The sequence below is a fragment of the Ciona intestinalis genome, chromosome 9 (assembly GCF_000224145.3).
Source record: "Ciona intestinalis chromosome 9, KH, whole genome shotgun sequence".
Lineage (NCBI taxonomy): Eukaryota > Metazoa > Chordata > Ascidiacea > Phlebobranchia > Cionidae > Ciona > Ciona intestinalis.
This window is the reverse complement of record NC_020174.2, coordinates 3,920,980-3,933,380: the sequence shown is the minus strand read 5'-3', so window position 1 is coordinate 3,933,380 and position 12,401 is coordinate 3,920,980. Positions and strand designations below refer to the sequence as shown.

Here is a 12,401-nt window from a genome sequence, read left to right as displayed (position 1 = left end):
AAGTTTATTGGCAGCACCAAAGTAACCTATAGTTCTGTGTTTCTCGCAATACAACGGCCTATATCACGTTGTATATTTGAAAAGTTATGTTATAGTTATCTTATATATGCGTTAAGATGTTACACACTAGAAATGCTAAATTTTAAAAGAATTTAAACAAATTCGCCGGAAAAGTAAAGTATGTTCAACTACCGGCCGGTTAATCTGTCACTTGCAAAAAAATATGTACTTAGAGAAAACCCCCGATTCGCAGACTTCGCTTTCTTTTTTTAACCTCTATATGACTCACCAGCGATACAAAGAACCTGTCGCTAGCCAAGGTTATTGAATACATTTGCAGCGATTTGCTTACTCAACGACGACAGTTAGCCAATCAGATGCGACATACGATTTCGAAAGTCATTCCAGTATATAGGCGTATTCGGCAGATGCCGTTTTCTAATTCCTAGCACATCAAATATCGTAGAAAAAGGGAACACAATGAAAAACGTCACCCAGTTACCATAGGAATAATATTGAATTCGTGGCTATATAGTAAGCTCAAATTTGAGAATGGGCCATTTTACCGAGGTGGAACTGCTGACTGTTGGTGGAAAAAATATTTTTTAATACTTTAATAAAAACGGCAAAAATGAGGAAACTTATGTTTTTGTTTTCAATGCTGGTTTTGATATTGGCTAGCATTAATAAAGGTATATACCGTTCGTTCCTTCGTTTATTATATCGTTGTGTTAAATTTGTATGGTAGTTCATTTACTATAGCGTGTGATATAATGAGTACATGGGAATCGAATGATGCGACTCCTGCAAATGGGAGACCTATATGACAACCCATTTTACAGATGTATACGATTAAATAGTATTTCGGACATTTTTAAATTTAAATTTTTTTTTCAGGATATGCTATCAGCTGCTATTCATGCTCAGATACTGACTACAAAGGCGAGCCAAATCGACATAGCGTTTGTTACGATGAACCATCCACTGTAACTGTGAGGAATTGCTTACCAAATCAGTATTGCCAAGTTCAGTTTACCTTGCAAGACGGTTAGACTTTTAAACTAGTCATTTTGTTACCATTTGCTAATTGTCGTATTTAAATGAAAATGTAACACTCTATTACACAACACCAACTGTGTAAAGATATTTATTGTCACCATTTTCGGCGTTGTTGGTGTGATCTCTTATGGGTTATCCAATTTGTTAGTCATACATAAAAATAAGTCACAAAGTTACATATAGTTCTGTGGGGTAAGATGGTACACTTTTAGCACAAAATCTCCAAATATTCTTATCGTGTCTTAAACAATTAACAACGGTCTATATGCTGGAAGTCGGAGGATGCGGTTTTCTAATTCTTTGAATGTTTACTACCAAATAGGACGAGAAAATAGAACGAAAGGGTGTCTAATCTTCTCCCACCCTACCATATATTTGTAAGCAGGCACGAGGTGTTTAAAAAATTTATTTTGTAAGTCTCGTTTACCCGCCACGCGAACATAAATAAAACATTCATTTTCCAGGTTTACCAACAAATGTTCTTCGCGGCTGCGTTTCTCCCAGTTCAGATCAGGATGATTTCAGCAGTAGCGCCATGCCGGCTTCTGCGCAATGTGTTACCTCACCTGTTCTTGCAGACACCACAACAGAAACAAACTGTTATTACTCTTGTAACACTACGGACAACTGCAACAGTTTAAAAACAAGTCGGTAAACTTCTATTTTACATATGTGCATAAATTACCGAAAATAAAATGTTATAGTTGCGATTCACACAGAATAAACATGGTGTATAACTTGCATTATTGTAAAAACTCTATGATTTTATACGCTAAAACTTTCTGCCATTCAGATAACTTAAAGACGTGTACATCTAACTGTTCGTATTCTATTGGAGGCGGATTCTGCGATTATTTTACCGGGAAATGTCAATGTAACACGGGTTACTCTGGAGTCGACTGCTCGGGTGTGTATAGTTAAACACATTTCAAAAAACACATTTTATTTTGAAGTCTGTTTCGGTGTCCGCGTAAGAGTTTGTCAATTTGTTTATATATCCCCATGTTTAACGACTGTTGTTTTCCGGCCACGCGAGGATAAAGCATTAGTTACATTTAATCATTCATTTAGTAGTAGATAACTATAGTATTTCTAAGAAAATTAAAATATTAACCGGTATCCAGAAACAGCCATCCCTGTATAATCGGTTCCGACAGCTAAATAACATTGTGTTGGTTCACAGCTGTGATGGCTATAACGTACAGGAGCTGTGTTCAATGTAATAGTGAAACAGATTCTGGTTGCGAGACCCGTAAGAGTGTCAAGCAGTGTCCAGGGAATGACGAATCCCTGCCGTATTGCTCTGCCACTAAAACCAGCACCATTGATTCCGGTAAAAATTTCAACATGACGTTAAAAGTTGTTTCGGGATGTATTATGTTTTAATCAGCCTCGTCAGAGCTCTAGTTTTGTTTGTTTAAGTATGTTTAAACCGCACTCTTCGAAAATTATTTGTTTTGCATTCACTTTATGCATGGTATGCTATTAAAAATAAATGTTCAATGTTCTTACATGTGCAACATTTTTAGCTGGTAACATTATTCGGAACATAGTCACCAGAGGCTGCACATCCAGCTTCACTTCTGCAGATGAGTGCTTCTTTTCAAAACCTAGTGATTCTTCATTATCAAATTACACAGAATACACATGCATATCAACATGCGACACAAACGGATGCAACACGGGAACGCGTAAGTTTATTTTTTTCGTATAGAAGAGTGGGGAAGAAAGGACACCTTTTCATTCTATTTTCTCGTCCCATTTGGTACTAAACAAAGGACATTCAAAGAATTATAAAACCGTAGCCTCACGACTCCCACAGACCGTTGTTAATTATTTAAAACACGATTTATTTAGAACACGACGGTATTTGGATATTATGTGCTAAAGGTATCTAACCTATATATAGTACTATACGTCGTATCTTGACAATACATTGCGTCATATTTTAGCCGATGGAATCGTGGATGCAACAGAAGACAAGGCTTTATACTGTGTACAATGTACTGGCCCCCAAGGAACTGGTTCGTGCCAAAGCATGACCACCCCAACACGATGCCCATCTTCTACTTCCAAGTACTGTGTCTCCACTGTCGAATACTATATTTCCGAAACATCTGATGGAATGAACACTGGTATGTTAATTACTTCTAATTCCTTTCTCTTTATTTTGTTAATAATCTGATCTTCGTTATGTTATAAGACTGTGGGGAAACGGTAGCACCTAAATCTCATATTTCATGTTCGTGTTTTAAACAATTCACATGTTTAAAATTGCGGTGCTATACGGTTGTAATACATACTGTAAATATTCTTTGTTCACCGCTAAATAAGACGAGAAATAGAAAACTCATCTTACCCTACCCCACTGAGTGTTAACTAAATGTTCAACTAATATACAGTAATAACAGGTAATCATTTTACTCTCCCAGGTCCCGTTCAGTACGAACTAATAAACGAGGTCCGTGCATGCTCGTCTGAATCCGTAGCAAAAGGCTGCAGCGAGCCGATGAACATCAATACACTTAGTGCAAAAAAGGTGACTTGCAAGGAGACCTGCACCACAAACGGTTGCAACATCGGTTGGCGTAAGTGTTTTATTTTTTGAAGGTTTGAGTTTAAAACGAGGGCCGAAGTCATTTTTAAGAATAAGTAAACCAGATCATTCATACTAAAAATGAATGGAACGTGCGTGTTCATTAGATCTCAACTCTCTTGTTTTTATAATTGGAGTATTGATATTCCTTATTTGAATGAATATATAATAAAAGTTTACATTCAAAAACGTACCGTTTCGAGTTAGATATACATCGTTTCCCATTGCAGTGGATTGGCGCTTTAAAACCGACTACAGTTCTGCTTCATAGTAATTTATAATCTGATACACGTCTTGAATGACCCGACTGGCAAGAAAAAATCAGTCCTAATGTGTTTTTTTTTTAATTTTACTTTCTCAGCCGCTCGCCCAAGATGCTCCAAGTGTGTCTCACAATCGTACAGTTCAAGCTTTTCCAGCCCACCTGATACTTACGATGGTTATGATAGCTGCATATTTAACCCACCATCCCCAGTCCAATGTGATTTTCCATACCAACAATACTGCGTAGCGTTCCACAACACAAAACAACTAGATTCAAGTAAGTCCGGCAATTATACCAAAGTGATCAGTGCGGATTGATTGAATGAATGTAACTTGTGCTTTAACCTGGCATGGCCGGAAAACGACGGTCGTTAAATAACACGGATGTTGTGATTCAAACACCTATAGTACCAGTGCGAAACGAATATAAGTATATGTGACTAAATGAAACCTGCGGTTCGTTTATTTGTCCGTTTAGTGTCCTGCTATATAGTAATTTAATAACTTTACTTATCTCTCCGAATACGGTAGTGAAGATTTAGAAATATTATAATCGAAAAGACAGCTAGCGACACAACTACAGTTGCTAAAACACGCAAACAGTTGAAAACATATTTACATTTAATTGGAAGAAAATAAGCGTGGTCGCTACACCTATATATTGACTAATTGTGTCTTTCCATAGCTGGAAAGTCCGGTTACACTGAAACAATGATGAGAGGATGTAGTTATCAAAACCATGGTAATGGCTGTACTGATGTTGGCACTGCTAACGGGTTTGGTTACTCCTATTACAGCTGTAACCGAACGTGTGAAACATACGGCTGTAATCGCGGTAAGTAAAATTATAATATATTCTGTTTATTATCTCAAAGTTGTTTTTGTTTTTTTAACAATTAACAAAAAAATTTTTTTTTAACAACTGTTATTTTAAAATGCTACGGTTAAATAATTATGTAATTGTTTTTTGTTTACTACCAAATACTGGGTCCAGAGATTAAAAACATGTCTCAAATTACCTCTATGTCTCATTGAAAACCTAAAAATCCACTATTTTAACCCAGGTTTAATAAACGCATCGTCACGACCCATTCAGAGTGTTATTGCAACATTGTCACCGGCATTAGTGACGTTTCTGTTGCAACGACTTCTCACAAGTTTCTAAACCTACTATCTCTATAACATTGTTCAAAAGACGATCGTTTTGTATTGATGAAGTTATCTCAGTTTGTTTTAACGAATTCCCAACGACGTTGTTACACAGCAGAGGGTGCCGTTAAACCTTCTAGCGTTTTTACACTAAGATTTTTAGCAGTAGCTGTAGCGTAGAATTTTATACACAAAAAAATAAATTAATTTTCTTTTAAAAATGAGTATAGCGATTTTTCTTGTTTGGTATGCAGTAGCCGGTCGCCAACGTTTACCGCCATGCGTGTAAAAAAATACAAGTTTTACCACGCCGGGTATACCTATAGGCCACGCTCATCAAGTGTTTTATAACCATGTGCTATCGTCTTGTGATTACCTATGCATAACCTGTGTAAAAATACATATAAGAGGGTGGGGGGAGACGGTACACCTAGCTTTAGCACAAAATATCCAAATATCTTGACGCTTTAAACAGTTAGCAATGGCCTATATATGGGAGTCGTGAGGGTATGGTTTCATATTCGCTTTGAATGTTCTTTGTTTACTACCGAATGGGACGAAAAAATAGAATAAAAAGGTGTCCAATCTTTCCTCACCCTACTATATAATCCAATGGAAAAAAGCAGGAGCATGTACTTTGTCGCTATGATGTATTGTTGTTTAAACATTGTAAGGATTTCCCCGTTAAAGGAATTCGCTTTAATCAGTTTGGGTATTCGGTTCAATGTCAAGCTACAACTTCCAAGGATACAGATGGCATTTTGTGGTTTGGAGGGGGATTTTCTATTCCAGACCATTAGCTTCTGTTGCCGTAAGTGCAGCATTGAGAATGTACTGTACTGTAACAGTCTGTAAGATTTAAACGCCAGACGCTGCGAGATATAGGATTTATTTATACCCGAGAGTATTTGCTGACGGTATAAAGTTAAAACACGAAGTCAATTTTCTTGCTTTTTCACCCAAGCTAAAGCGCTGTGTAATATGAACCTGTATTTGTTGATATGCTCCGTATTTCTGGGATACGTTGCTGAAGGTATTTATATATGTGTTTATTGAATTACAGTAATTTCATATTAAGATATTCCTCCTTTGTCCATTAAAGGACAAGCTCTCAAGTGTTGGGAATGCAATGATGAAGCTTACGATGGTAACCCGTTGGGACACAACTGCTATGATAAAGTGACAGCAACCAACACCTGCACTGCGGTTCAACTATGCCTATCTAAATTTATTTTGAAAGACGGTGAGATTTTCTCTAAATCTCTATAAAAATAAAGTGTTTGTTAAAATAATGTTATTCAAGTGGGTTTGAATGATCTTAATTTTTACAATAATATGTTTATATTTGATTATATAGGTTTGCCCATGTCGGTAAGGCGCGGATGCGACTACATTTCGGGCTACCAAGAGCAAGGCAATATTCAATGCGATGTTTCAATTAATCAAAACATCCTTTATCCAAACACGAAGGCATTAACTACTTGTTACTATTCCTGCAATACTACCGATAACTGCAACAACATTTCTACCAGTGAGTTCCGTGTGTTCGACTAAAGAGCATATAGTAGGATTGAAGAAGATGGGACACCTTTTCATTCTATTTTCTCGACCCTTTTGGTAGTAAACTAAGAACATTCAAAAATTATAAAATTATGTCCTTACGACTCCTACAGACCGTTGTAAATTGTTTAAAACGATATAAGGATATTTGGATATTATTTTCTAAAGGTGTCACGTCTTCTCCCACCCTACTATATATAATATTAAACAGCAATAAGCGGGAATTTTGAAAATTTGCACAGCTTGCAACAATATACTTTTATTCGCAAGACTTTTCGCTCATCTCTAAAAAGTAAGAAAGTTTGTACATGAAATCTGCGATTTTTCATTTTAATGGTGATTTTGTTTACTAAGTGTTTTTTTTTATTTCTTAGCGAAATTGAAACCATGTACAAAACTCTGTCCCGCGGGAATTTCCTATTGCGATTATTTGACTGGAAACTGCGTTTGCAAAACACCTGCCTATAAATTTCCCAACTGCCCAGCAGGTAAGGATTTTGTTTACTTAGCTTTGTATTTAGTAAGTGTATTTTCTATGTTTAAATATGTTACGTGCACAATAGGTCGGTGCTTTGTCCCATGCACATCCTACATATTTTTGTCTTACATATAGTATAGTGGGGAAAGATGGGACACCATTTCATTCTATTTTCTTGTCCCATTTCGTAGTAAATAAAGAAAATTCAAAGAATTAGAAAACCGGACCGCCACGACCGCCGTTTAAAACACGATCAGAATAATTGGAGATTACGTGCTAAATGTGTCCCGACTTCCCCCACCCTACTATATCATTTGCGTATATAGCGCTTTAGACAATTTGTGCATTTAGTATTGGCTTGGAATGTAACTGCTACATCCACGGTTCTCGAAGTTTAACCTGTTGTTAATCACAGAACCCAGCCCTACAACATACAGAAGCTGTGTACAATGTAACGGTGAAACAGATGACAACTGCCACAACATGACGAAATCAAGTCGATGTTCAGGAAATGAGACGTCACAGCCTTTCTGTTCCACCACGAAAACAAGCACTATAACTCCAAGTATACAGCACATATTCTGCTTATGTACTTCTTTCATTCAAACATAAATATATATTCTGTAAATTTCTGTTTGCTTTAATCAAAAGGCGATTAAATATACTCTTCATCAGTAAAATATACAGTAGGGTGGGGAAAGACGGGACACCGTTAGCACTTAATACCCAAATACCCTGATCTTGTTTTAAACAAATAACAACAGTCTATAGGAGTCGTGGGATATAGTTTTATAATTCGTTGAATGTTCTTTGTTTACTACTAAATGGGACAATAAAATAAAGTTAAAAAATGTCCCATCTTCCCCAACCTACTGTATGATAGTTCATTTTGACAATTCTTTGCCATAAAGTGTTAATGTTTCTATTAATTCATAATAGAACTCAATCCACGTTTTCAGATGTCACCGTTGTTCGGAACATAGTCACCAGAGGATGCGCATACAGTTTCACTTCTGCATACGAGTGCTTTTTTTCAAAAGGTAGTGATTCTTCATTATCAACTTACACAGAATACACATGCATATCAACATGCGAAACAGACGGCTGCAACACGGGAATAACGCGTAAGTTTAATTTAATACCTTCTGCGACCAAAGAGACTCCTAATTTATTGTCTCATCGAATGGAACAGCGGACGAAAGAAATAAGAGGCTGTTTTGTGTGCAATGTGACTTTGAAAAACCAGCTGAATGCGAAACAATGACGACTCGTACACGATGCCCATCTGACACGGCTGAGTACTGTGTGTCCGAGGTTGAGTATTATATATTTGAAAATGTCGATCGAAACTCTAAAGGTACGTTTAGTATACTGTGGGGTAGGTTGGGACACTTTTAGCACCCAAATCGTATACATCCTTATTTAAACAGTTAACAACCTTATAATTGGGTAAATATTCTTTGTTAATAACAATTAGGACAAAAAATGAAAAAACGTCCTATCTTACCCCACTCAACTACATTTTACTGGAAAGTCACTATAAGTTTAACTAAATTGGAGGGCCATAGTTATACAGGATAATGCTGTAAATAATCTTTGTTTACTACCAAATGTGAAGAGAAAGGAAAATAAATGCATAACCTATCCTCATATACAATATTGCAATGCAAAAATAATATATAATATGTGTTACATTCATTCAATACTGCGATGGACAGAAACTATGCCAAAAACGAAAACAAGTGACATATATTTTCCTCAGTTGACCCTCAATTCATTCTGGTTAACGTCACCCGGCGATGCGCGACAGAAGCGGTTACAAAGCAATGTAAATCAACTCTGGTAAAATCTCTCGGCGTGAAAAAGGTTATTTGCCAGGAAAGTTGTCAAACGGACGGTTGTAACATTGGTTGGCGTAAGTAAGATTTGGTTAATTACACTGATAGAGGCTCAGGATACTGCATAGACTAAGATAATGTATATCTATGTTATGTATAGTAAAGTGGGGTAAGACGGGACGTCATTCTAGTAAAGCGGGGTACTATGAGACCTCTTTTATTCCCTTTTTCTCGAACCATTTGATGGCAAACAAAATATACATTTTCAGAGTTATATAACTGTTTTCAGAAAAAAAAATTTAAAATATTGTTTATTTGTTAAAAACACCATTAGGAAATATGGCATTTAGGTGCCAAGGCCCAAGACTATTCCATTTCACCCCAGCACAGTATTAGTTTGTTACTTTATAAGGATTGTCCACGCATTAAGTTATAAACATAAAGTAATTTTAAGGAAAAAATACCCAATCTATATATTTTATGGTGATTTAAAGGAAAGATACCCAATCTATATATGGTCTTATAAAAATAAACAATTTTGAAATTTCAGCCGCTCGACCACAATGTTCTATATGCAATTCACGATCGAGTTTAAACTCTTCCGGCTCCCCTGTTAGTAACGATGGTTACGATAGCTGCATCTATAACCCACCATCTCCAGTTCAATGTGAATTTCCATACCAGCAATACTGTGTCGCGTCACTTAAAACAAAGAATCTGCCACCCAGTAAGTTTCAGGTCATTTAAATACTTAGCGAAACATAAGTCTATAGTCTCTATATAGTATCAGTGGGGAGAAGCGAGACACTATAACTCCCTAAAGTCCGGCGCCGTGGTATAGTGGTTAGCTCGCCTGCCTGTAACCCAAAGGTAATGGGTTGAAGGCTCGATGCTGCTACCATTGTGTGCGTATGTGTCCTTGGGCAAGACACTTAACGGCAATTGCTCCAACCCAGTGGTCACTAATGGGTTGTCTAAATTATCAGAAATACATAAAAAAAAGAAAAAGTCAAAAAAAAATAGTTACCTACAAAGTAACATACATGGTAACTCGTAAGCTGGCACGAGGTAAACCCGTGTTATAACGACTGTCGTTTTCCGGCCACGCGAGGATAAAGTAAGTTACATTCATTCACATAAACATAGGGCAAATTCGGAGCGTATAGAACATACGTGTTATAACTACTGTCGTTCCGTGCCATATTTGAATAAATAAGTAACTTTTAATATTTTAACTCACACTAAATGTACTTCCATATATTCAAGTCCCAAACACTGGTTACGCTCAAGAAATGGTAAGAAGTTGTAGTCACTACAACTACGGCAACGGGTGCACTGATGTGGGCGCTGTCAGGGGATACGGTTATTCCTATTATAACTGTAACCGAACCTGTGAAACGTACGGCTGTAATAGTGGTAAGTAAATTTAATAATTAAAAGTATACCTGTGCTATTCTATACGTAGGTGAAGTTATTTAGCCTGACACGCCATGGGGCCGAGGTTTGGGGCAGAGTTGGTCCAATACCTTAATACCCAGCAGGGTGCGTTAACCTCTCATTGGCAGTAAAAGTCTGTCGTATATCTGAAGGTATTGGCGAAAAGTGCTATAATGGTAAAATATGGGAGACCGTCCGTACTTCCAGCTCAGCCAATATTAGCTTCGAGATTTCTTTTGCATTTGCTGTAATTTTTCACGTTAACATCTCTGTTTACAAAATAAGTTCGCCGAAGGATATTTGCAGCAAAGAAACGGGTGCCCTTTTCTCGTAAATATAAGAAAACATGATAGTCTCTGCTTAAGCAGTTACTTAATATCCACCACACAATTTATATTTTAACAGTCCAATTTAATTTTATACCAGGTTTAATCAGTGGTTCGATCCGAGTCACCAGTAGCGTTTACTGGCATTTCTTTCCAGCAATGGTGACAGTTGTATCACAGCAGTGGACAGGCATTCGTTTGTTCCGCATACGTCTTTAAAAGGGAGTACAACTTTGAACGAAAACCTTTTATTTCAATGACATTCTGCCCAGTGACGTTCCCACGACAGAGGGCGAAAGAGATCTAATATATTTACTTGTGTATTCAATGCAATGGCTTAGCTTGTAGTTATACTATCCGTACACAATGCATTTTTGAACCACAAATACACAAAGTATTGTAACACCTTCGTTCTTTTATATATTAGGGTGGGGATAGATGGGACACCTTTAACACATAATATCCAAATATCCTGATCATGTTTTGAGCAATAACAACGGTCCATGGGAGTTGTTAGGATACAGTTTTATAATTCCTTGAATATTCCTTCTTTACCAGCAAATAAGACGAGAAAATAGAATGAAAAGTATCCTATCTTTCCCCACCCTACTATATATAACACATCGTATGTATAAACTACACCATAAATGGCATACGAATACGAAACGGTGCAAGGTACTTAATATTTACATACATATACATTTCATGTATTCTAAACGTTTCTTCCGGTGAATGTTTCCCCATTAAACCACATTACTGCCTCGTGTGTTTAAACCAATCGAATTATTCAGCGGTCGTTATCAGGTCCGCATGCCACCGCAGTCGAACAAAATGCGAGAAGAATGCATGCAGCGGTTTATATAAGTAGAAATCAAAAGAGAACACAGTAGCGTTCAGCGTTTCAGTATAGTAAGTAGGGGAACCCGTTTTGTACGTTCACTCAGTTTAGTTCGAAAATACATTATTTTATATGTGATTTCAGTTCTCAGCATTAGTGGTGCAGATATGTGTAATATGTTACTTTAGCTCACTCATTTCCGGAGTTGTCTCGCTTACAAAGCAACTTTTGAACTTGATTTTGGTGAAAACGGTCGCGTGTGAGTCAGCGAACAAATATAAAGTTGGATGGTAGGCTGTAACAAGCCATGCATGGCGACTGAACGCGAGCGTATGCCCGCGGCTATGTGTTGTGTTCAAGCCATACATCGTGTGTTGGTTTTCGAGCCAGGCACAACATTTGATTTCAATCGCTTGCGATTAAAAAATTCCTCAACTGTTCGTGCGCAATTTTTGATCGTCTTGCTTGGTATATTGTTTCACAAAATGCCCATCGCAGAGTTTTAAATTTATAAATAATAATGTTATAGTACTGTGGGGTAATATGGAGTATTGCTAGCACCTAATACCCACACTTTCCGATCGTGTTTTTTTACAATCAATAACGATATTTTAGAGTCGCCTGGCTACGGTTATATAACTCTGTAAATATATATTCTTTGTTTACAAATAGGAAAAAAAAATTAACAAAAAATCCCATCCCACCCTATTATATTTTACTGGAAAATAACTTAAGTAAACTGGGAACTATTGTTAACTTAGCAGTAACTTCACGAAAAGAAAGTATTCCTTGTGTGGTCGGTGGTAACGTCTTTCTTCACTGCTCATGCATATAACTTGTTAAAAGCGAATAATTA

General features: G+C 36.9%; 2 protein-coding genes across 9 annotated transcripts in view; both read left to right on the top strand.

Annotated features, from left to right (window-relative positions):
• LOC108949271 overlaps positions 1 to 5,404 on the top strand; it is a 7,711-nt gene extending 2,307 nt beyond the window's left edge. For 3 of the 8 annotated variants that reach the window (XM_026836183.1, XM_026836187.1, XM_026836188.1), the window contains 10 exons: positions 898 to 1,047; positions 1,524 to 1,706; positions 1,853 to 1,966; positions 2,243 to 2,392; positions 2,589 to 2,750; positions 3,012 to 3,194; positions 3,492 to 3,647; positions 4,017 to 4,196; positions 4,605 to 4,754; positions 4,984 to 5,404. In XM_026836183.1, the coding sequence (XP_026691984.1) occupies positions 898 to 1,047; positions 1,524 to 1,706; positions 1,853 to 1,966; positions 2,243 to 2,392; positions 2,589 to 2,750; positions 3,012 to 3,194; positions 3,492 to 3,647; positions 4,017 to 4,196; positions 4,605 to 4,754; positions 4,984 to 5,084 (1,529 nt within the window). In that variant the 3' untranslated portion in view covers positions 5,085 to 5,404. Of the gene's footprint in view, positions 1 to 581; positions 693 to 897; positions 1,048 to 1,523; positions 1,707 to 1,852; positions 1,967 to 2,242; positions 2,393 to 2,588; positions 2,751 to 3,011; positions 3,195 to 3,491; positions 3,648 to 4,016; positions 4,197 to 4,604; positions 4,755 to 4,983 lie in introns of those variants that run through there. The other 5 variants (XM_026836190.1, XM_026836189.1, XM_026836184.1 and 2 more) reach the window with 4 other exon arrangements.
• Positions 5,405 to 5,595: 191 nt separating this feature from the next.
• Positions 5,596 to 11,481, top strand: LOC100184585. Its single transcript, XM_009861485.3, has 11 exons — positions 5,596 to 6,101; positions 6,171 to 6,311; positions 6,426 to 6,599; positions 7,003 to 7,116; positions 7,522 to 7,671; positions 8,066 to 8,230; positions 8,299 to 8,463; positions 8,869 to 9,021; positions 9,495 to 9,671; positions 10,211 to 10,360; positions 10,808 to 11,481. The coding sequence occupies exons 1-11, from the start codon at positions 6,050 to 6,052 to the stop codon at positions 10,924 to 10,926; spliced, it is 1,560 nt and encodes a 519-aa protein (XP_009859787.1). The 5' UTR covers positions 5,596 to 6,049; the 3' UTR covers positions 10,927 to 11,481.
• The last annotated feature ends 920 nt before the right edge of the window (positions 11,482 to 12,401 follow it).